The sequence below is a fragment of the Aulostomus chinensis genome, chromosome 6 (genome assembly GCF_037954235.1).
Source record: "Aulostomus chinensis isolate RoL2024-O1b breed Wild chromosome 6, RoL_Achi_v1.0, whole genome shotgun sequence".
NCBI lineage: Eukaryota > Metazoa > Chordata > Actinopteri > Syngnathiformes > Aulostomidae > Aulostomus > Aulostomus chinensis.
Window position 1 is genome coordinate 31,766,234 of NC_141325.1, and position 24,042 is coordinate 31,790,275.

General features: G+C 41.6%; 2 protein-coding genes across 2 annotated transcripts; both read left to right on the top strand.

Moving 5' to 3' along the window:
- Nucleotides 1–296: 296 nt before the first annotated feature.
- On the top strand, nt 297–6,209 carry LOC147260806 (serine/threonine-protein phosphatase PP1-gamma catalytic subunit A). Its single transcript, XM_086207611.1, has 7 exons — nt 297–675; nt 896–1,027; nt 1,258–1,488; nt 1,918–2,022; nt 3,427–3,650; nt 3,820–3,954; nt 5,545–6,209. The coding sequence occupies exons 1-7, from the start codon at nt 621–623 to the stop codon at nt 5,632–5,634; spliced, it is 972 nt and encodes a 323-aa protein (XP_086063737.1). The 5' UTR covers nt 297–620; the 3' UTR covers nt 5,635–6,209.
- Nucleotides 6,210–6,359: 150 nt separating this feature from the next.
- pptc7a (protein phosphatase targeting COQ7 a) lies at nt 6,360–19,304 on the top strand. Its single transcript, XM_086207612.1, has 6 exons — nt 6,360–7,131; nt 8,445–8,624; nt 12,135–12,333; nt 16,549–16,672; nt 16,751–16,880; nt 17,007–19,304. The coding sequence occupies exons 1-6, from the start codon at nt 6,930–6,932 to the stop codon at nt 17,063–17,065; spliced, it is 894 nt and encodes a 297-aa protein (XP_086063738.1). The 5' UTR covers nt 6,360–6,929; the 3' UTR covers nt 17,066–19,304.
- Nucleotides 19,305–24,042: the final 4,738 nt, after the last annotated feature.

Below are 24,042 nucleotides of genomic sequence, written 5' to 3' on the forward strand. Positions count from 1 at the left end.
TTAACTGGGCCATTTTGATGGAGTTAGCGTAAAAGGTCCATCCATCGTCGTCTGCCGCTTATTCCTTACTAGTAAGGGTTGCGGGGGGGGGGGGGGGGGCTGGAGCCTATCCTAGCATCTACGGGCGAGAGGCGGGGTTCACCCTGGACAGGTCGCCAGTCCATCGCAGGGCCAACATACAGAGACAAACAACCACTCACATCCATATACCATGGTGCTAGATATTTTCGTCTCTGAAGACGTCTTTTACTTCCAGGCCAGTAGGGGGCAACAGTAGCGGTTCAGTGTCTTTCAAGCCGCAGTTTGGTGAGACAAGGTGCGGCAGAGAAAAACAGAAACGAGACGGTGTCGCTAGCGGTCGGCTGGCTACTGCCATTGACGGTTACTTTTTTTTAATCCCGCGTTTCTTAGTAAAATCTTACCTCGTATGCAGAAATTGTCGATTAGCCTGAGTAGTTTATTTTGGCATCCAAAGTGTAGCCGAGCAGCTAAAAAGAAACAGGGTCACCCCAACTACGCTAACATAGCACCGCTAATGCTGGGATAGCTAGCGGACTAGCTTGTGTCAACAACAGGACCTCAGATTTGACCGAGTGGATTTTATTCACGGAAACGCTGCAATGGCTGATGTTGACAAGCTCAACATAGACAGTATCATCCAACGACTTTTAGAAGGTTAGAATATCTAAATAATAACAATAAATCTCGGACTCTATGCATGCTAATGTGGCTAATGAAAAATGTTGCTAACCTTAACATATGTTTTTCATCGCTTTGTTAAAATTAGTGGAAACACAAGGCAGCTAATGTTCATCTATTACGTAACTTTAACTTCTAACTTTACAACTGGATGTGCTGAGAACTGTGCTTATCGGTGTACTTTGTCGCGATGCAGTCAGAGGAGCAAAGCCCGGTAAGAATGTGCAGCTGCATGAGAATGAGATTCGAGGATTGTGCCTCAAGTCCAGGGAGATCTTTCTCAGCCAACCCATCCTGCTGGAGCTGGAGGCTCCTCTCAAGATATGCGGTAGGGGTTGAGTGTGTGTGTGTGTGTGTGTGTGTGTGTGTGTGTGTGTGTGTGTGTGTGTGTGTGTGCTCGCGCGCTTCTGTCAATGAAGAGTGACTGTGAGTACATGTTGTCCAGTAAGAAGCACTGTTTATTTCACCCATACATTTCTCAATAAAGAGAAAGGAAATGCATGAATAAAACCTTATGTAGACATTTATTAATGGCACCTTTAACTCCTCCTTGTGCAGGTGATATCCATGGGCAATATTATGACCTTCTGAGGCTGTTTGAGTATGGTGGCTTCCCCCCAGAGAGCAATTACCTGTTTCTGGGAGATTATGTGGACAGGGGGAAGCAGTCTCTGGAAACCATCTGTCTTTTGCTGGCTTACAAGATCAAATACCCAGAGAACTTCTTCCTGCTGAGGGGAAACCATGAGTGTGCTTCAATCAACAGAATATATGGTTTTTATGATGAGTGTGAGTAATGTACACTTGATTTAATATAAAGCATTGTTGTGCCATGACATATTCCACAGTTCCTCTTGGTATGTTTGGCTATATCCCTAAATCTGGGCCATTTTGATCCCTGACAATTGCCTGCCTTCAGAAGGCATGTTCTATTGTGGTGGGGAGGTGGGTCAGTATATCTCGCCCCTGTTTTGAATGACTGTTCATTGAATGTAAAAAATGATTGTGCCCACAGTTCTTGGTCCATGACAAGGCTTAAGTGTTTGCAGCAGCAAAAACATGGATTGTTCTTCCGTCCCATAGTGTCTATTCGGTAGAATGAGCTGCTACGAGAGCTTTATACAAACAGTACATCCAAATGTAATTTGCCTTAGATGTGTTGTAACTACATTGAGGTTATAAATAATTGGAATATACTTTATTATTTCGATGTTTTAGGTAAAAGAAGGTACAACATCAAACTCTGGAAGACTTTCACAGATTGTTTCAACTGCCTCCCCATTGCTGCGATTGTTGATGAGAAAATATTTTGCTGCCATGGAGGTGAGTTTTTGTTGTTGCTGAGAAACACATACTGGAAAATACATGTAAACATTGTGAATTTGAAAAAGAAATGTCTTAAAGTATGGTTAAATGCTAATAAACTCTGTTTATGTAATGCCTTTCCACCTTGGTGCTACTCAAAGTGCTTAACAGTGGTTACATACAGACAGCATTCTCTGACTGTTGATCTTGTTCCACTCGAGACAGTACGTCATTCAAGGTGTTCGCATGAATCTCTCCTTGTATATTTGTTTTGTGTTCCAAGCATGATACTCTGCATAAAGTCTGACTCACATTAAATCCCTAGTTTCTCTCTGGAATTTGATCTGAAACGATTTGTCACGTTGATAAATTTTGAGTATCTTCTTGCTACTAAAGCAGAACAATGAGCTGACGGACGAGTTTGTAAGTTTGCAGAAAGCTGCATTAGTGTTGTAAAACAGTTTCACTGATGTTTGTGTCAAAAAACTATTGTAGGACCTCATAGTTTGATTAAACGTGTCCATGACAGCTGGGTAATGCAGCTAAGATCAGAAACCTCCATGTTGTAATAGTTTCATTGTAGGGCTGCAGTCTCCTGCTCAGTTCGTCAGTTGATTGCTCGTTATGCTCCAGTTTGACCAAAATGTCTGAAGAAGAAAAGTGCTGTTCGGGATCAGTCCATTAATTATGGCGGGTACTTGTCGGCATGAAGTAAATCACAATGACACAACATCAGAAGATGCTGAAGTGATTGGTGCCAACTTTCAATGTTAATACGGACACAGAGCAGTCAGAAAGGCAGCCGTGAAATAGCACTTCAACTCAATCCTGTATTTCACTGTCAAAGATGTAAGTTAATTGCAGTCAAATAATTGAAGTTTTTTTTCCAGTTTTGTTTCACCAAAGTTTTTGTGGTTGGCCTTAGCCTCGTTATTGTGTATTCCAGCTGTGAACCTGTTCAGGTTCAGGCAGCCAGAACATGCTGCTTACATGGCAGCATCTTCTGAGTATTGTCCTAATCAGGTTCATATGACGTCCATGTAAACAGAGCCAGTGTTGCCCCACTCAACGGTTCACACTCACTCACACCAAATGTCGCCACTGCCTTACTATTTATCAACCCCATCATAAACAACAGAGGATGAGCAAAGATGAAACAATTGAATAAAACTGACTGATACAACGTATTTAAAAAAATGACTAGGATCTGCAGATACTTGGGTACTGATGTTGTTGTTCTTGCCTAGTTTCTGATAATTCCTGCTGATTTAGTTTGATATTTGATGTCCAAAGTAGTCTAACGTTGATATCAGCTGCACACATTTGTCCTTGAGCAAAGCTGTCGCTTCACTTTGCCACCTGACGGGGGCCTACCCCGTGTGGTAGAAACTGACCCCAATACTGCCGTGTTTATTTGTTCAGGACTGTCACCCGACCTTCAGTCCATGGAGCAGATCCGACGCATCATGCGCCCCACTGATGTGCCCGACCAGGGTCTGCTGTGTGATTTGCTGTGGTCTGACCCAGACAAGGACGTTTTGGGCTGGGGGGAGAACGATAGGGGTGTATCGTTTACCTTCGGCTCTGAGGTAGTGGCCAAGTTCCTGCACAAGCATGACCTGGATTTGATCTGCCGCGCTCATCAGGTAAACTGAGTTCCAGTTGGAACTGAGTGTTGGACATGCTGATATACTTGATCCAAAAGCAGGACCTCACATGCTGTGTCTGCCACTCTCACAACACATTTAATTAACACACCAGATTTGTGTCAGTAACACACTTGTCAAATCTCCTGCTCTGCTGCCTCCCTCACAGGTTGTCGAGGACGGCTATGAATTTTTTGCGAAGAGGCAGCTTGTGACTTTGTTCTCAGCGCCCAACTATTGTGGGGAGTTTGACAATGCTGGTGCCATGATGAGTGTGGATGAAACACTCATGTGCTCTTTTCAGGTGAGATGCTTTTCTTATCTTGGAAAAAAATACTTGGAACCTCAAATGTAACAGATTTTGTGTAGTTGAATGATAATAGAACAACTAACAATTGGTATTTGTATATGGAGTACTGATAAAAATGATTGAGATCAGTTGTGTGTGTGTGTGTGTGTGTGTGTGTGTGTGTGTGTGTGTGTATATATATACACACACACACGTATATAAATGTGTGTGTGTGTATATATATATATATATATATACACACACACACATATATATATATATATATATATATATATATATATATATATATATATACACACACACGTATATATATGTGTGTGTGTGTGTATATATATATGTGTGTGTGTGTGTATATATATATGTGTGTGTGTGTATATATGTGTGTGTATATATGCGTGTGTGTATATATATGTGTGTGTATATATGTGTGTGTGTGTACATATATATATACATACATACACATATATATTTGTGTATGTATGTATATATATACATACACATATATATGTATATATATGTGTGTATATGTGTGTATATATGTATATATATAAATATGTATATGTATGTATATATATATTTAAATATGTATATATATAGATATATAGATATATATAGATATTTAAATATATATATATGTGTGTATATATATATATATATGTGTGTGTGTATATATGTATATATATATATGTATATATATATATGTATATATATGTATATATATATATATATATATATATATATATATATATATATATATATATATATATATATATATATATATATATATATATATATATATATATATATATATATATACTCTATAATCATAAAAGTATCATTACCAGGCTTGGGAACTTACATCTATGATCAAAAGCCTGATGCAGTAAATGTGTGGCAGAAGGTAGCACAGATAAACGGAAGTGGGACGGTACCGCTAGCGTTGGCCGCCGAGTGCCATTGACAGTTACCTTTTTTATTCCATGTTTTTTTGGGTAAAATACAGGAAATGTCAAAATTGTGATGCCTTAGTTCACAGGTGTCAAACTGGTCCAGTCAGGGCCGCTGTGGCTGCAGGTTTTCATTCCAACCGACCAAAAGCAACACCTGATTCTACTTAAATCAACTAAGCTGCGTCCTCACAGCTCATTTGTTGGATCAGGTGTTGCTTTTGCTGGGTTGGATTGAAAACCTGCAGCCACAGCAGCCCTTACTGGACCAGTTTGGACACCCCTGCCTTAGTTGTTATCAGGGCATCCAAAGTGTCGCCAAGCAGCTAAACAGAAACAGGATCACCCCAACTACGCTAACATTGGACCGCGAATGCTGGGATAGCTAGCGGACTAGTTTGTGTCAAGAACAGGTCGTTAGATTTGCTCTCCAAGTGTAAGTGCTATATAAGTGTAATGTGTTGTAATTTATATTATGATGATTATTGTCATGTATGTGATGTTAATTTATATAAAGACATGATGCCCCATTTAATCTGAAGTTGGGTTGCATTTGTTCAAATGCCATTAAAGTTCTCTTAGGTGTGTTTTTCGCTGCTAATTCATTCAACAGTTTAAACTTTCAATCATCTGGTAGATTTTGAAGCCGGCTGAGAAGAAGAAGCCCAACGGCAGCCGTCCAGTCACCCCCCCTCGCAACATGGTCACCAAGCAAGCAAAGAAATAAGGGAGCAGGGGGCCGAATACTGGCAGTCCCCCTCTGATGTGCTTTTGTCCTCTGCATTTGAAGGGTTGAATATCCTTCATGTTGCCAATACTGCAAAGAGATCCACTCCTCCCCGATGAAAGCAAAATATTTAGTTGTTTTGTCCACAGGGGTAAATTGATATGTCACCATGAAAACCTCAGGTGTTTTGCACTCCATTTTGCAGCTAGTCTTTGCCACATATGACTGTTCAATCAGGAAAGATGTAACAATAACGCTACTTATGCACAGGAATGCCTTGTTTGAAGCTGTGCACAATTTTTCTAGTTTCTTTCATGTTTCTGTCATTATTTTCCTCGTCAGTAATGGCATTATTGGCTCTAAAAGAAACGGGGAAGGTCACAAACACCTGTTTACTTCCGTAAGACTTTATAATTCTACTCTTAATTTCTAGTCAGTGCCCTGGAGCATTGACTCACTCTGCATCCTCACATTTTTAATCAAGTCTTGTGCTAAATTAAACCAATAAAGGAGCACTCTTGTAATGTCTAAATCTTTGTAATAAAATTTGAGTGTATTTTAGGGGGAAATATGTACATGAATTGCATTTGTTCATGGATTTTTTGGCTTAATCACAATACAAAATGACAAAGTTTGAGTGGTAGTTTTTTTTTTTAATTTTGGGGTTTTGTTTTGTGTTGGGGTTTTTTGCACCAGCAAGCGCACCCGTACGTCCAAGTAACATCCACAAGATGGCGATAGAGTTCATCTCATCGAGACGAGCAGATAGAAGTTGATGAGGTGAGGTGGAGTGACGTGTCCAGGACTTTAACTTAACAAGAATAAACCTGAAAGAATTCCCCGTATTTGACCTTATATGCGTGGGGTTAAATTAGGGGGTTATTTTTAGATTGGTTTCAACTGATTTGTATCGTCGCTTCTATTAGGTACCACAGTAAAACAGATAGATCGTAGCATTTCCTTATAAGGAGACGCAGGTTGCGTAATGTATGACGACAGCAGTCACAAGACTCGGCTGGCTCCTCCGAGTGCGTGAGGCCACCGGTTAGCGGCTTCACTTTGTTGTGTAGCGTGTGAACGGGCATCATGGCCGCGAAGAGCCAGCACCCACGGGGCCCCTGGAGCGCAAGAGCCGGCTTACTGTGATTCTCAATCGGCTTCCACGGCCCCGGGACGGGGCTGCGTGATTCTTCGTCTGTGCGTGATCGCGTGCGTCGGCCAGCATTGCCGGTCTCCCGGCTAAGCTAGCGGCTGCTAGCTCAGCAGGTGTGTGTGTGTGTGTGAGTGAGTGAGGGATGTTGTCCGTGCTGTCGTACGGACGCCTGGTTGCCAGAGCGGTGATCGGCGGACTCTCTCAGACGGACAGCCGCGACTACAGCCTGGTGACGGCGAGCTGCGGCTTCGGCAAAGACTTTCGCAAAGGCATCCTGAAGAAGGGGATGTGCTACGGGGACGACGCGTGCTTCATCGCTCGACACAGATCCGCTGATGTTTTGGGTGAGTGACGTCAACTGAAGTGTTTATTGGAGAACATTTGCAGTGACGTGAGTCACAGGTCAAAGGTCGACCGCCTACTGTGTTTTGCTGGGTATATTTAAGAGTTTAGTTGCAAGTGTGAGATCAAACAATCACAGATACACGAGTGTTTTGCTTGCAAATATTATTATTATTCGTTGTAGTCGTAGTAGTAGTAATGCAACTACAATAGTAATTTGCCTGCACCTCCATAAACCCTGATGCACAGTCCTACCACCGAACCTTTTCCATTATTTGTTTTCGTGTGGACAACTTACTCTGGGCTCCGTGAGTGTTGCTCAGGTAACTGGTCTGACCAGGTGTTTCAGGTGTCGACATGAGCTGCCAGCTATCTGTCTGCGTGCTGTTGCCCCCATCTGTTGTTAGGAACTGTTGGCAGCAACTTCCCGACAGGTCAGTTATATTTGCCGGTCAACGGCGACCTCCGTGTCTCGGGAGTTGCAAGACTAAAGTTTCCGTTCTAGGAAAAGCTTGGACTTGATAAGTGTTCATGTAAGAAAGTACTTTGCTGTTTCTTGGCAGGTATTTGAAGGATCTGTCAGGGGTTTCTCAGGCCTCAGGTTTGTAATGAAAACTTGAAATATTTAAATCAAAGAGAAGTAAAAGTTGCAAAAAAGCTATGCATCATTTTTCACCTTTAGTTGACGATCCGACTCTTGTCTGACCTTTTATAGAAACACCTTGATTGTTGAAGACAGTTCCTAAACACTCTTGTTTCGGAAGTTGATGTTTTTTTGGTGAAAGTACAATTTTTGTTCCTTATTGTGCAGCTGCATTCATCTCCTGTCTTTGAAGATCCTCACATGGAGTTTGAGAAACATAAAAAAGGCTGTATAAGTGATATGGATTCAATTCAAATTGCAACAGGGTCTCTTGCAATTTTCAAATTGTTGGAGGGTGCAATACTTTTAAACAGTATTGCTGTTTAAAAGTTCTATTTGAATTAAAAATTGAGGATAGTGAAATCCTGTTGTGCATCATCTATAGACTCAAGAAGACATCTCATTTGATACAGATTCCTGCAATAATAACCATTATTAGTTATGTGGAGGTTTCATTGAAATTGAGAATGAGGAAAAAAAAATTAACATTCCATCTAATATTGCAATTATACCGCTGTTCTAATATCACAATAGGTGTTTTTTCCACAATTTAGCATCTCGTTAAAGTGAAAGTTGTACTTGTCCATCTCAATGGAAAAGATGGGTACGTGGATTATTAACCTATAATAATGAGAAGTTTTCCATTAATTTCAAATTAAATAATCTTTGTAGGAGTGGCAGATGGAGTAGGTGGTTGGAGGGACTATGGTGTGGACCCATCACAGTTTTCGGGCACCCTGATGAAGACGTGTGAGCGACTGGTGAAAGAAGGACGTTTCGTCCCCAGCAACCCCGTCGGAGTCCTCACCAGCAGCTATTATGAGCTGCTGCAGAACAAAGTGCCACTGCTGGGTGAGTCAGTAGATCCTGCCAGCACATGATGAAATTCTTTATATTTGTTATCAATTAATTCATGTCATTGTAATACTTCAACCAAAAATTGTATTGTGCAAAGAAAACACCAATAGGAGTCTTGAGCTCACTGCGAGGTTTTTCCCTCCTGCATCACTTCTTTGTGACTCCAGAATGAAGAAAGAACCAGCCACGTATATTTAGCTTCAAGCTAGTGGAGACTGATGGCTAACAACAGCTAAACTGTCAAAAATTGATTCAGCCCTACTTTGAGCAAGCAAAGAACCAGAGTTAGTGGATCACAGATCATCTGTCTGGATTAAGGAGACCTGGATGATACCCGGCGACCTGGAATGGGTTAGAGTTACCTGGTGAATGGATGTTTCTGGACAGTTGTGGGTTTGTTTAGAACTACGTGACTGAGTTTGATGATGGTGGTTGACGTATTTAAGCTGTGAATGGTGACGATTGCTACATAGAGGAAGAAAACAGTGAGAAGTGAAGGATAGAGATGAATTTTCTTTTGTCCCATAACTAGAGAACTACTTCAGAAAACAACCGTGTGAATGTGTATTGTTAGCAAGTGTGCGTATGAAAATCAATTGCATCATCAGGGTTGTGATCACAGTTGTGAGGTTTGTGCATGCAGCAGCAGCACTTATCTCACATGTCTCAGTGTCATGGTGGTCGTGTCGGTGTTTTCTGAATCAAAAATAGCTTTTCAGTTGCAAGGTAAATGGACTCAGTTTATACAGCACTTTTCTCCCTTAGCAGCACTCCAAGCTCTTTACAGTGTCGTCTCATTCACCCGTTCACACACACACTGATGGCGCCAACCTACTCATCAGGAGCAGTTATGGGTTCAGTATCTTGCTCAAGGACACTTGGACATGGTCACCGGGGTCGGGGATCGAACCAGCGACCCTTCGGTTGCTAGACGGCCCCTCTACCCCTGAGCCACGCCGCCCACATGGTAAACAAATTGTCTTCATTAGGCTGCATTTTTGCCAGGAAACATCATAGCAGTTCTTCCTGTTGTGGTGGGAATACATGATTAATGTGACAGACTGCCGCATGATGCCACTGTAAGATGGAAGGCACGTATGTGGAGAATTTATGGGAGATTTGTTGTTCCATTCAGAAGCACATGTGTTTTTGTTTGCAGAGCTAAGTTGCTAACAAACATAGACTTCCACCTTGCACTCTCAGTTAAAGTGGGCTTACAAAGATTCTAGAAAGATTTTCCCCCAATAAAGCAAACTTGCAGTGCTGTGAAAAAGTATGTTCCTCGTTCCTGAATTCTTATACGTGAACATATTAGTCAAACTTAAATGTTTGGGATCATCAGACACATTTTGATATTAGTCAAAGACAATCAGAGTAAATGCAAAATGCAGTTTTTAAATGATTTCATAAATTAAGGTAAAAAAGCTGGAAAATCAGGAAGGGGGAAAATGCTTTTTCACAGCACTGTGTGTCTCATCCAATTACTCAGTTAATTGATGGAATAATCGATGGACTACTTGATGACTAAAATACTCGATGACTGCAGCCCTTCTTGGATTATTCTAAGTTTACCTGAGAGATTTAGATGGGAAGCTCAAAACACTGCAGGATAATAGACTTCACTTGTATTCTTGTTGTGTCCTTTCAAACAGTATATTTTCCGTGCGGTTTGGATCAGCATGTAGAACTTTGTTGTTTGTCTCTCTCTGTGTTTAGCGGCTGACAGGATGGAGATGTTTGCATCATGATTCAAAGAACAGCTAGATCCCATTAAGAAGTCCTGGGATTGTCCTATCCTGCTCCATGTGTTTCACTTCCACAATCCTTTTTGTCCTTAAGTCCACTTCCTGACAAAAGAGTGTGCAGAAACATGTAACAGTAGATGTTTCAGGAACAGATCGCTCTCTGTGAGTTTCAGTACTTTTCCAGCGTGTTATCACATGTGCAGCTGGGGAAACAACACAGTATTGTGCTGTTCCTCCACAGCTGAGGGGAATATTCTTGAGATGGGTAGTGTGTGTAATTGTATTTCTGGAGTGAAAGCAGAGAATAGACCGAGTCACAGTGCGTGAGGGCTTTTGAACGTTGATCAAAGCGAGCATTTTTTGGTGGGTCCGATGAGTCACCAGCAGGGTGTGGCTGTCCGCCTGCTCCACCAGCTCGTTTCCTCGGCGTCTCCCAGATGGCAGTTGAAAATTGTTACCAACACAATGCTGATTTCAGTATGTCAGGTTTGTTTACTCAAAGTAAATCCAATTAATTAGCCTGTTTAAAGCTTCTTAATTGGGTTTCTTTCAATAAGCATAGTCTGTTGCTAAGAAGCACAGCTGTGGGTCAAGAGGACAGTACAGGTTTGTGTCTTTGCAGTTGCTTTCTTCCTGGCACTTTTACATTCATGAAACAAGAAAATTTAAACTGCATATTTCAAGATGGGCCTTGCCTGGCTGTGATATACTTATTCTGTTGCTTTAAAATGAAATACAATAATGTAATTATTTTATGTATTCATATTTATTGGGCGGCCCAGTGGAGCAGTGGTCCTCCCTGTGGCCCCCAGCAAGAAGGTTGTGGGTGGAGCAGTGGTCCTCCCTGTGGCCCCCAGCAAGAAGGTTGTGGGTGGAGCAGTGGTCCTCCCTGTGGCCCCCAGCAAGAAGGTTGTGGGTGGAGCCCCGGCTGCAGCACGGGGTCTTTCTGGGGGAGTCTCCATGTTCTCCCTGTTCCTGCTGGGTTCTCTCTGGTACTCCAGCTTCCTCCACAGTCCAAAGACATCAAGAGGGACCAGGTTAATCCAGACTCTAAATTGACCGTAGGCGTGGCTGGGAGAGCCAATGGTTGTCTGTCTCTATGCTGCTCCTCCTATGGCCCCCGTCCTCCTCTCCTGGTGTACTGGCCTGTCTCCTTGTCTCTCCGCCAGCTCTTGATACGGTGCTGGGAGAGCAGCAAACTGAACGGCATCTACAGTAGGGACATGAAATAGGCATGTGTATTTATAAAACCACTTTTGGGACATCACTATAGAGATGCTTGTGTGCACCAGCTAATTCCCCTCCCCCTCCCTCCAGGTTGTGTTTGATAACTTTCAGCACAGCAATCTCAGCAGCATAGGGCCTCTAATGTTCTCGTAATGATCTCTCAATGTTGCTGTTTTCATTGACACAACAGGGGAGTGAACTAGTTAAGTCACTTGTCACTCTTGGAATTCGCAGTAGAGTTTGGGATGTTTGTCCTTCAAATGTTTTGCCAAGTTTTATTCCTTGTATTCTCCATTGTTGTCTTGACTCACGTGTGCCCCAGTTCATGTTACAGACTGTTGGTTCCTGCACCATTACTGCTTTCAGTGATGTGCTCCAAAAGGAACTAGGAAGGCATTTTCATGTGTAAAAAAAAAAACCAAAAACAATGAAGTGCCATTTTTCTTCAAATGCAGCTGGTACCAGTATACTGTGCACCACAAGGGCTGCTCAACATTTGGATTGAAAGCCGTGTGTGTTTGTGCACATGCAGGCAGCAGCACAGCCTGCCTTGTGATGTTGGACCGTCAGAGTCACCAGCTGCACACGGCCAACCTGGGAGACTCGGGCTTCCTGGTGGTTCGAGGAGGGGAGGTGGTTCACCGCTCCGATGAGCAGCAGCACTACTTTAACACGCCCTTCCAACTATCCATTGCACCACCGGGGGCAGAGGGGGCTGTCCTCAGTGACAGGTGAGTCACATCATACACAACACATTGAATAACCCACTGGATGCCACACACTCAAACTGGTAGTTTAGCCCTTTGTGGATAAGGAGGTTAGCACACATAATGCGTAAAGATAGATATCTGGACTAGTTTTTGTAAGTTGTGAATTGTCAAATATAAATGTTAATATTTATTTATCTTGTTTTTTTCTCATTTCATGAATATTTTCTCTTTTATTTTATATTATCCTGTCTTCATCTCTCTGTAAATGCTGTTGAAACTATTTAAATTTCCCCTTTGTGGGATAAATAAAGTATTCTTTTTCTTGAAGTATTCTTAATTGAGCGATCACGTCTGGGGAACAGCAGAATGCTAACGATGTAACTGCAGAACATTATGTTTTGCTCTGTCTTGTGTTCTGTCCTCATGTTCAACTTCAGCATAATAGGGTGTAAGGGTCCACATGCTGCCACAGCTAGTTGCTGTTTTGTGCTAAGCAGCAGTACAGGAAGTGCTAGTGATTGCCACGTTTTCCCTCTCACCCATGTCAAACTCTGGGTGAGTTGATGGAGTCCTGAAGAGTCCAAAGCAAATTCTACAGGCTCTGCCCCCCTTTTTCCCCGTTTCAGTTTGAAACCATTAAGATTATTTTGAGCTTCACGGAAGCATTTCACAAAAAAGATTGAACCACTGATGAACCTGCCACCATTGTTAGAGAATGATATTCTGGAAATTATTATACTTTTGTCTAAACCAACCTATTATCATTTTTATTTGAATTTTATTATGTGAATGGAAATAATGCTTCTTTTTGTCATCATTGTATTTTATGTAGCCCATCGGGACCCAAGCTGATTTTGGGGTAATTTTACATACTTTGCTTATGAATTATTATCTTAGTAATTATAAGGTCAATTTTGACATGCAAATTTTTTTTTCCTGGACAGTCAATGCTATCCAGACATACCATCAGTTCACTTGGTACTACTTACATATATTTTATAAAAAAAAGTCAAACAAAAAAAAATGTTCTTACAAAACCTATGGATTTTGAATATGTTTCTCCTCATAGAAGGTTTCCAGCACACATGTCTGTGCATAGGCTGCTCGGTGGTGCAGTGGTCAGCACTGTGGCCTCACAGCAAGAAGGTTCTGGGTTCGAGTCCCGGCTCGGGCACGGGATCTTTCTGTGTGAGTCTGCATGTTCTCCCTGTGTCTGCGTGGGTTCTCTCTGGTACTCCGGCTTCTTCCCACCGTCCAAAGACATCAATTTGGGGACGAGGCTTTGGACTGTGGAGGAAGCTGGAGTACGGCCACTTCAGCTGCAATTTATTTTCTTCCTGACATTGTACATTGCTCAGCCAAGCGCGTCTTTTTTAGTGTCTGACACTGACCTGTAGTGACTTGAACCTGAACCGATCTGCACATGCACGTTTACAGTAGCCGCTGTCTGCAAAATGCGTGCCCCTGTGCTCTTTTTTTTTTCTAGGAAAAAGTTTGGAGAAGGTTTTGAGAAGCAAAACTTTCCTATCATTCAGAAAAGGATGCATGGTCATGCTTCTACTGGACACTTTGTAGGAATGTGCAGTGATCAAAACCGTATTGTGGACATAGAGGAAAAGTTGGTAACCCAGGAGGTGGTATGTGTATAATGGGATTGACAAGTACAAGTGAAATGCTGGCGTAAACAAATAAGGAAACGTATCATTTTGCAGTCTTTTATCAGCCTAGTTGTAAAAAGGGACATTCGAAGCAAGCCCAGTTTCTGCCGTTTAAAAGGAGTGCACATCAACACACACTTTTTGCTAAAAGTATTTATTTATGATTGAATTCAGCCAAATTCAAACATTATTTTCTAATAAATACTTGAATGCAAAGATTTAAAAAATGGTTCTGATGAACCATTCCAGAGGTATTTTAGTGCAAAGAATGTGTGTCTAAAGTCACACACTTTGCGTGGATGGTTCCCTAAGGATTAATTATTCATATGAGTGATTTACTTTTGAGTGCAACAGGAGATTAATAATCTTTCAATCAGAGATCACCAACATAGCTTCAAACAGAAGAGAGTGCAAGTGTCAAAATTGAAGTACTTTTACCAACTTTCATGTGACTATGGAAAAAGGGAAAGGCTTCTTGAAAAATCATTAATTTCAAAAATGTTGATATGCTAATGGCAAACGGTCTCAAAGTTTCTTGATGAAATTAGTACGCAATTAAATGATACCTAAGACCCTAACAACTGAATTGATTCTTTGCAAATTAATTGTAATTTTTTGCAGATTGTTTATGTAATAATCAGGGTTTCGCTACGTTGTCCTGTGGATCTCAGTGCTTGGATAGAGAGAGGTTCTCTGAAAAGGGCAGAGTCATAAAGCCCTGAAGCATTCCCTGGAGAGGCACTGTATAAATTCTATTTACAATGCTCAGCATAAATGCATACACCCCAACAGATCTGTCAGCAATCTTTTGGTGTCCTGCCAGAACCAACATTTTCTATGGTATACTATACTACAAAATACTCTCAAAAATGTGGGCCAGTGCAAACTAGATGTTAATTTGCATACAAAAAAAGAGTAATTTTCTCAACAAATTCATTCAAGACCAAGTAGCAAAAATAAGTAAAACTCGGTGACAGGCTCAGGAGCAATAGTAAATTTAGACTTAAAAAATTTTAATTAACAAGAATTCAACTAAAGGTGAGCCTAGCCGACTGTTCACTATAAAGGGCAGTGACATCACGTGGAAGAGAAATAGGGAAAGAAAATCATTTCTTTACACAAGAAAGGTGAAGGCTTAAAGAAGATAAGCAAAGCTTTACTTAGTCAGAATATTGTACCAAAGTTCCTCTTGAGTGAAGTATGTCACATGACACTTCATGTTTGTGATGTCATCTGGTGACAACACAGCCCATCTACAGGAATGAGCTCATTGCTACACTAGGAAAAGCCGTGTTGATTTTCATGAATTGATGGCTGCTTCCTGCAGGTGGTAGGGTGTCTCTAGCCAGCAAAAAAAATGAAATGTTATCCTGGTTATGCTAAAATTGCATCATGGTGGCCAAGGCAAGTTGGTTCTTTGGGGCACATTGGCAACTCTTAAAAATAATGCCCTTTTATTTTAAATACAGGAAGTGTTTGTCTTTGTTTAAGAGCCAATGCTCTTGCAAAGTCTTTGGCAAAAGGCTGTATAAGATGTAGGGCATCATGGAAATTGCGATTAAGGCCACATCAAAATAACCCTATAGGGAAGGATGTTCCTGGAGATCCATGACACTCTGTGTGGGTGGTGCGAGAAGAGAAGGGTTCCTTCCAAGAACTGATATTGGGACCGGCAGACCATACTAAATAGGTTCTTTCTCTCAGGGATGTGTAGCACCCATTCATAGTGGCAGCACCAAAAATCCACGTCCTTCCCAAACCCCCCATGTGATGATTCCTTGAATTTGTCATCATTCTGCAAATGTGATGGAGTTTTTGTTGGGATGAGCCAAGGTGACTGCATGGTGGTGCAGTGGTTCGCACTGTGACCTCACAGCAAGAAGGTTCTGGGTTCAAGTCCCGGCTCGGGCACGGGATCTTTCTGTGTGAGTCTCCATGTTCTCCCCGTTCCTGCTGGGTTCTCTCTGGTACTCCAGCTTCCTCCACAGTCCAAAGACATCAATTTGGGGACGAGGCTGATTGATTCTCTAAATTGACCGTAGGTATGACTGTGAGAGTGAATGGTTGTTCGTCTCTCTATGTTGGCCCTGCCATGGACTGGCGACCTGTCCAGGGTGAACCCCGCCTCTCGCCCGTAGATGCTGGGATAGGCTCCACCCCCCGCGACCCTTAATGTGTAGGAATAAGCGGAAGATGACGATGGATGGATGGAGCCAAGGTGAAATGCGAGAGCATTGTGGCGCCTCATAGTACTGTCATCTTGTACATTGTACCACCTGATAGAGAAATCTGCAGTAATTGGCTTGGATTTCTGGAGTCGAGGAGGAGCTAGTTTACAGGTCCAGAATATTCAAAATGTAAAAATAAAATGAAATCAACTAAAAAAGACCCTCCAAAAGAGCTATTCCAGAACAGACAGGCAGATTTTCTAAAATAGGATGAATTCATGCAGGCACAATTTTATTGATGAGTCTTCCTGGTTTGTAGTCAGTTCAAGATCTGAATCATTGCATGCTATCTGCCTTGCCGTGTGTGTGTGTGTGTGTGTGTGTGTGTGTGTGTGTGTGTGTGTGTGTAGTCCTGATGCCGCAGACAGTTCCTCCTTCGATGTCCAGCTGGGTGACATCATCCTCACAGCCACTGATGGGCTCTTTGACAACATGCCAGACTACATGATCCTGCAGGAGCTGAAGAAACTCAAGGTAGCTAGTACTGAGAGAAGACAGGCGTGGAATCAGAAATATGCTTGATAATCAAACACTACACCATTTGCTCCTCAGAACACAAACTATGACAGCATCCAGCACACTGCCCGCAGCATTGCTGAGCAAGCTCACTTCCTGGCATACGACCCCAACTACATGTCGCCTTTTGCACAGTTTGCCTGTGACAATGGACTGAATGTAAGAGGTAAGTGTTCTGGTCTTACATGTACCACAAAGGAACTGAGGCTCTGTCTGACAATGATGTTACATGAATAATTTGTGAATCAAAACCTGACACAATTCTGTCCTGTATGTTTTGTTTTCTGTCCAGGAGGAAAGCCAGATGACATCACAGTGCTGCTGTCCATAGTGGCAGAATACACGGACTAAAGTGTGTGTGGTTCTGGGGGTGGGGGTTGTATCAGCCTCCACAGGTGATGGAACACTTTGAATCCTGCTGGACAGGATGAAGAATTGATGTTTAATCCCCCCCCCCCCCCCAACTGATATGTTCCAGCTGTACTTGGATGAAATCCCCAGCTGAGCACTCCCACCCCACCCCCAACTAAACTCCTACATTTGGCCCAACATCCTCTTGACCAAGCTGCAGAGCTCACAGGTTAATCCCTCTTCTCTTGACAAGCAGGACAGGGATGTTTGAGGCGAAGATGAGTTGTCTGGGCAGGGAGGAGGGTTAGAAGCCAGCAGATGGGAGGACCATGTTGGGCTGCCATTCACTAGTACTGTCTATGAGGGTTCTGGCAGAATTTGGGCTAAGTAAATGACCTTACATTTGCTAGCAAGTTTTTTCTCATGTCACGTTGTCATAAGAAAACGTCAAACTTTGTGTGTAGGTGCCAGGAGTATATTATTGATAACATGAGTTACCATTGTATCACGTTTATACATTTGTGTGTCATCCCTAAGGGTACATTGATCTAATAAGATTGTATGAAGAAGAGCAGCTGCTTTTTCCAGACTAGTTTAATTGAAATCCAGCAAACTTTGTAGTGTCTTCGCTATTAAAGGAGGATTTTATATTCCAGAATCATATTGAAATATGTAATGTTAAATGGATGCCCTCCCTTTAATGTTATAGCCATTGCTAAAGTCTTGATTGATTGTGTTTGTGTGTGTGCTGAATGAACTTGTGCTTGTCAGTGCTTCGAATGAAACGTGTAATTCTCACCCATGAAATGGACGTGAAGGCTTCAGTCTTCTTCATAACTGCTGGGCTGACCTGATCCTGCAGCCTTTAACGCACAAAGCTTCAGAAGCATATTGCTCGATATTTGGCAGTTGGTCAAGTCACCAAATATATTTTAGTAATGTCTTCGTTCAGAAGGGTTGTTGAGCTCTGGACTGATTACCACATGCTCACTGTCAGTGTTTTCTTGTCTTTCTGCTCTCCTCGCTGTCATAGCGTCTGCATATGTTTGTTCACTGCAGGTTTTATATAAAACAAACTGTCATTTTCCCATGACATGACTACAGTTTTGCACTTAGCATTTCCAACTTCTTCTCACTTGCTCTGTAAATTGTTGATTTTGTGTAATGTGCCTTGTGTCAGGGGGTATTGATATTGGCTGACATAATTCCTTAGCATGAAACAGTTCAGTAGCCAGAAGAGTGAAACACAGCTTTCCCATCATGCCCTTCTGTCTCAACTCGAGAAATCTTCAGCTACATTACATTCAGTCATCATTGTCTGCACTTGGTCGGGAGCTGAGGACGAGTGATAAAGCCATCACACACTTTCGCCCTCCCCATCAGCGTTAACAAGTCTGCTCTGCCTGGTGGAGTCTTTCTTGATTTAATCTGACAAGTTCACAGTGCCGGACGGAGGGATCACACAGGCTTGGAGGGGCGGACTGAGGTAAACTAGTGAATGTTTGAGATGGGAGATTAAAGTAGTTTAGCACATAAGACAGTCAAAGCAGCCTTAACAGTATGACAAAGCAATTCTCCCATTCAGATAGTAAACTACCACTGTGGGATTGATCCGTCCTGCTTCTTGACACTCTTCCATCATCTCCCAGCATCTTCATCTTCCTCTTTGTTACAAACCAGAGCATGCCTCCATCTTGGGTGTATAGTTCAATGCAGATCTAAGCTCTGTGAAAACATTTTGAAATCTGTACAATATTTAAATAAAGAGTATAGTATTTTTAAATCAACTGTATGTGATTAGTAAACAGACATGGAATACACACACACACACCATCACAGCTTATTCTGTGATGAAGATTTTATGGTAAACTTGCTAACTCATCTGACCTGAAGAGGTTGTTCAGACTAGAACAAGTGGTCAAGGACACATTGTGTGTTTGTGTGTTCACCTCCCACATTCCTTGCCATGCTACATGCCATTCATAAGCAGGTGAAGTTCTCTTCACATAATAGCCCCAAAAGTACATATACTTGAACTGAAAAGAACTTGTTAACTGATATATTTTGTTAAATAAATACATGCTATGTAAGTGAACACTGGAGGGCCTCACTTTGAAGAAAAGATCAAATCAACATTCAGTCTTTAAAAAATCATGTTTAAACTACTTGAATGTCATGGTACACATAAATCACTAAAAAATGGTCTCATTTCCACATCTTATAATCTGTCCCCGGATGCATCCTCAGATTCTAATTAGGGCCTGAGCCAGAAGGTACTTCTGGCGAAGACCCTATTATGTTTGCTCGGCAGAGCAACACATTAGCAGCACTAAAAACACTAAAAACACACACTAAACAGTGTCCCAGGCCCCCCCAACACCCATGAGGCAACTGGGTCAGACGGCCCGGAGCCAGTTTTCACATACACACCCATTCAAAACCTGGTATTATACTGTTCTTGCTCTCAATGAGTGCGCGCTATATGCGCATAATGCGCATAACGCGCATAATCTAATTTGACCCCCTGAACATGCATGAAATTCGCTGAAATTTGGCACAATCGTTCGGTATGTCTCAACATTCACTAATCAAAAACAAAAACGCCACTAAAGTCTATAGCGCCACCTAGGGAGCCACACAAAAAAAAGATAATTTTTTTTAATTTCGCGCGCTATAACTCCTCACACAAAACTCCCACAGACATGGGACCAACACCGTTGGACTCGTCTCATCAACACGAACAATTCTTACACTCTGACCCCTCACCTATCTCCAACAGAATGTCCACAAATTGGACAAAACTGTCAAAATCAGGACTTTTTTTACTCCCCGAACAAAATCTATCTCCTCCTAAACCGTAAATGCCAGGGCTTCCAAACTTTCACACATTACTCTCCCAACTGTGCTCTTCAAAAATCTTTAAAGGCTAATATACTACGCGCTCGGTTTGGATTTTATAAGCCCTCAAAGTGGGGGAGACACGTTTTACGCTTACAATGGAAGTCAATGGGGAGGCCGTGTCCTCTCATGGTACATACTCTCGAACAAATGCTTCTCACGTCTATACCATACATCGCACAGCTTTTAAAAACATATCACTGTATTCCTGACAAAAATCCCTACAAAAATATGGTATTTTGTGTTACTTTCCACCAACGTAGGCCGAGTTATTCAGCTTTTACACACTACATTTCTCTTAATCCTCCACTCTCTCCACTCTAGCACAGATCAAAGAAAGTGCAGCGGGGGAGGGGTTCTTAATGGGCCAGCTGGCAGCTCTGCTCTCAGCTCTGCTCTCAGCTCTGACAGAGATGGCAGAGATTTGTTTACTGTAGTCATGGAAACCACAATTGGCACTTCTCTGCCCTCATGTACATACTCTCAAACAAACACTTGTCGCTTCTAAATTAAAACACTCACACCTTCAGAAAACACACCATTGAATTCCTGAGAAAAAACTCTACGAACTGACGTCTTTACATTACACTTTTGACCAACATATGCAGAGTTATGACTGTGTTTCACAGTAAAACTGCCAAATCCTCCTCTGCTCTCCACTCTGACACAGATGGCAGAGAGCGAGCAGAGAAGGGAGGGGTTCTTAAAGGGCCGGCTCTCAGCTCTGCAGTCACGCTGTGCAGCGAACTGAGGCTCGTATCTCCTAAACTACAAGGCCTAGGGATTTGCCGATTACACCGTTGGATTGGGGCCGGTGTCAAGGACGCGGCCGTAGGCCGCGCGGGGGCTCAGGCCCTAACAACGCTGCTTGCAGCTTTAATTATGTTCTGTCCTTGGTTTCTTGAAAGGTTGTCTGTTACATCTGTGTCATTGTAACAGACTTTCAAACAAATATTCCAATCCAACAGCAAATTTCCTGCTCCAAGGACATGACCCTGAACAGGAGGAAGCAGATCTTTTGGAGAAAAGGGATGACATGTTAATGCTGAGCGTAATAGGAAAACAATGTAATCTGAAGGAACCAGTTGCCTTGTTATGATTTTGTTTCTCAACTTGATCAATTACCAAGTTTATAAACCTAGTAGGAAGATAGAATCTTGTCACAAAGGTTAAAAATAAGACAGAAGTAGTCTGTCAAAACAAAAAGCTTTGAAAGTGATTTATTCTGTTGACCCTGATCATAGATGTTCGATCACATACCTAGCATCACCTTTCTTGGCTTCCCTTTCTGTCACAGCTCATATTGTGAAGCTATAAATATAAATCTGGAGGAGTAACTTTTACCAACTTAGTTAAAATTTAAACCACTGCTCAAGCAAACCAACCCAGTAAAACTATTAAATGTGGTTTGCTAAATTTTACAAATTATCAGATTGGTGTATTAGCACTCACTGAAACCTGGGCGCAGCAAGATGAGTTTGTGAGTTTAAATGAATCTTGCCCTCTGGGCTACATTAACTATCATGTACCTCGTACCACTGGCAGAGGAGGAGGAGCTGCAATTTATCAGTCAAATTTGCATTTTTTCCAAAAATGTAGGCATAATTGCCTTAAATATGTGGCTGGTCTTTGCCACGACGTTTCGGCCCCACTTGGGCCTTCTTCAGGCGGAGCCAGCCTTTTAGTGTGGCACCAGGTAGGTCTTCTTCACACTATGAATCCCTTTGGCTTTCTGTTTTTCCTTTTTCCTCCTCTCCTGCTTTCCTATCACCTCATTTCTCCCTATCACTTTTACTTTGTTTTAGTTAGTCTAATTCTTTAGTTAGGTATAAGGTAAGAGTACCACCCCACCCAAAGTGGTGCACTTTGGAACCGTAAGGTGTAGGAGGCTGAAACTTGGTGCATAGGGTTGTGATGGTCGGCGGAATGATTGGTGAAAGTTTCAAGAGGGTTAGGGATAAAAGTAGGGACCCTGTCCCTTCTCCCGAAGGAGGAAAAGAATGCACAGTCCATCCCACCTCTGTTCCCCCCATATCCCTGACCCCACTGTGGTTGACGGTTGCGCTGTCTGCCCCTCCTGCCATACTGGACAACCGTCCAACCGTCTCCCATCTTGTTTGTTGTTGTATCTTTTTTAATCATCAAATGAAATTATTTGTTGTTGTTTATTTTTTTCAATGAACTAAAATTGTCTTTTTAATATCTGTTTGTTTTTAAATGAAATATTTTCCAATGAATTTATTTATTACATTGTGTTCAAATCAAATCACTCCTAAACAAGGAGGAAAAAATTAAAAACCAAAAATGCTCTCCCAAAAAAGGAGGGATCAGAAACAATATCTGTATATTTATTTATTCTGCTATTTATTATTTATGTCCCCAAAACTAAGGAAGGTGTGCCAACAAAAACGACGTTTCGACTCGTATTGGGTCTTCCTCAGGTTCTGCACATGAAAAAAAACTGATTGGCTCGCTTGCAGTGGCAGTGTAGAGCTGTTTTCCCTTCGCTGTCCAAAAGAAAAGTGAGCTCTCTGCTCCTCTCCTCCCCTCATATAACCTCTGTTTGAATTAACTAAACTGATTTTCTATTTTAGCTTAGAAATACCGTCCCTTTTACCCTTTTCCTTTTTTTTTAACTGTAACATAAAATAACGGGAGTTAACCCCTATATACATATGAATTTTGTTTTTAGATTATGAATGAACTTAAAATCATTAACCCTTTACTTAATTTATTCAGCCTTTATAAGATTTTAAACTGTTTAGAATGTCCAATAAAGAATAAAATGAAATTAAAAAACGTTTTGTCTTACTGTTTCTTGACTTTTTAAAACTTTTTAAACCTGAATTTTTAACCCCATCAATGCCAAAATGAATGAAAATCCCCTTGTTTTATCATACATTTTTAACCCCATCAATGCCAAAATGAAATAAAAACCTCTTGTTTTTAGTGATATAAATTATAATATAAAATTACCTGCTAGATTAAGGTTAGGCATGGAGGTTAGGGTTAGGTTTAGGCGAAGGAATAGTGCCTCGTCCTCTCCAGCGATGACGAGGGAATGCACGGTCCTTCCCCCCGGCTCCCATCCCCTCCCGTGTCCAGGGCCGGTTCTAGGAATGCACATAAGAGGGGGCAGTCAGAAATGTGAAGGGGGAGGGGCATGTTCTTTTTTTTTTTTTTTTTTACACATTTTTAACACTGTTAGTGTTTTCTTCACGGCAGTTGTTAGCTGTGTGTCCAGATCTCAACCTGGAGAAGTGGATTGCACTCTATCAGGCCTCTACACTAAGACCTGTCCAGCTTGGGTGTCCCACCTGAAGACTAAAGCTTCTGCTGGTATAGCTCTTAGGGTCACTGAGGCACGCAAACCCCCTGACCACAATAAGGTGGCAATCCCTCAGGGGGGGAACTGAAAAATAAATGAAATAAATAAATGAAAAGTAAAATAAAATATCCTTCATCCAGATTTTAACAACCAAGCAACAACCAATTTCAACAACATAACATTAATCTTAACTGGATGGCCTAATTCTCAAATACATTTCAAGCTAAAGGAAAGACTTGTCACTATCATCAATATTTACAAAACTGAAAGGAAGTCTTATGAAAAAAAAATCACCAAACATCAAGTTCTCAAACTAATTTATTTTTTTTTATTAGCAACTTAATAACTAAAATCTCCTCCTTTCTCACTATTTTTCCCCCCACTCCACTCTACAACAAAATAGTTAGGGAACTAATTTGTACAACATAACAGTTACAGAGCAGAACATAAAACACATAACTTTTTTTTCTTCTTTTTTTTAATGTATTTTTTAATTAGCAACTTAATAACTAAAATCTCCTCCTTTCTCACTATTTTTTCTCCCCACTCCACTCTACAACACCAGTCTCCTGTTTCCTGGTGCAAAAACTCTCACAAATTCATCCATATCCAAGTTACTGGTTATGGACTTCTCATGGGCTAAGATGACCAAATTTATCTTTCGCTTGTGTAACATGGTGTGACGATAAGGGGTTAGGACCCGTGACAATGTGGAGAAGGAATGCTCACACGATGCTGAAGACACACCAAT

Excerpts from the sequence above, each read along its gene's own strand:
- LOC147260806 (XM_086207611.1), top strand. The coding sequence starts at position 621 with ATGGCTGATGTTGACAAGCTCAACATAGACAGTATCATCCAACGACTT. Across the intron at positions 1,489-1,917 it reads ATATGGTTTTTATGATGAGT|GTAAAAGAAGGTACAACATC; the intron begins GTGAGTAATGTA and ends TCGATGTTTTAG. Across the intron at positions 3,651-3,819 it reads TGATCTGCCGCGCTCATCAG|GTTGTCGAGGACGGCTATGA; the intron begins GTAAACTGAGTT and ends CCTCCCTCACAG.
- pptc7a (XM_086207612.1), top strand. The coding sequence starts at position 6,930 with ATGTTGTCCGTGCTGTCGTACGGACGCCTGGTTGCCAGAGCGGTGATC. Across the intron at positions 7,132-8,444 it reads CAGATCCGCTGATGTTTTGG|GAGTGGCAGATGGAGTAGGT; the intron begins GTGAGTGACGTC and ends TAATCTTTGTAG. Across the intron at positions 12,334-16,548 it reads GGGGCTGTCCTCAGTGACAG|TCCTGATGCCGCAGACAGTT; the intron begins GTGAGTCACATC and ends GTGTGTGTGTAG.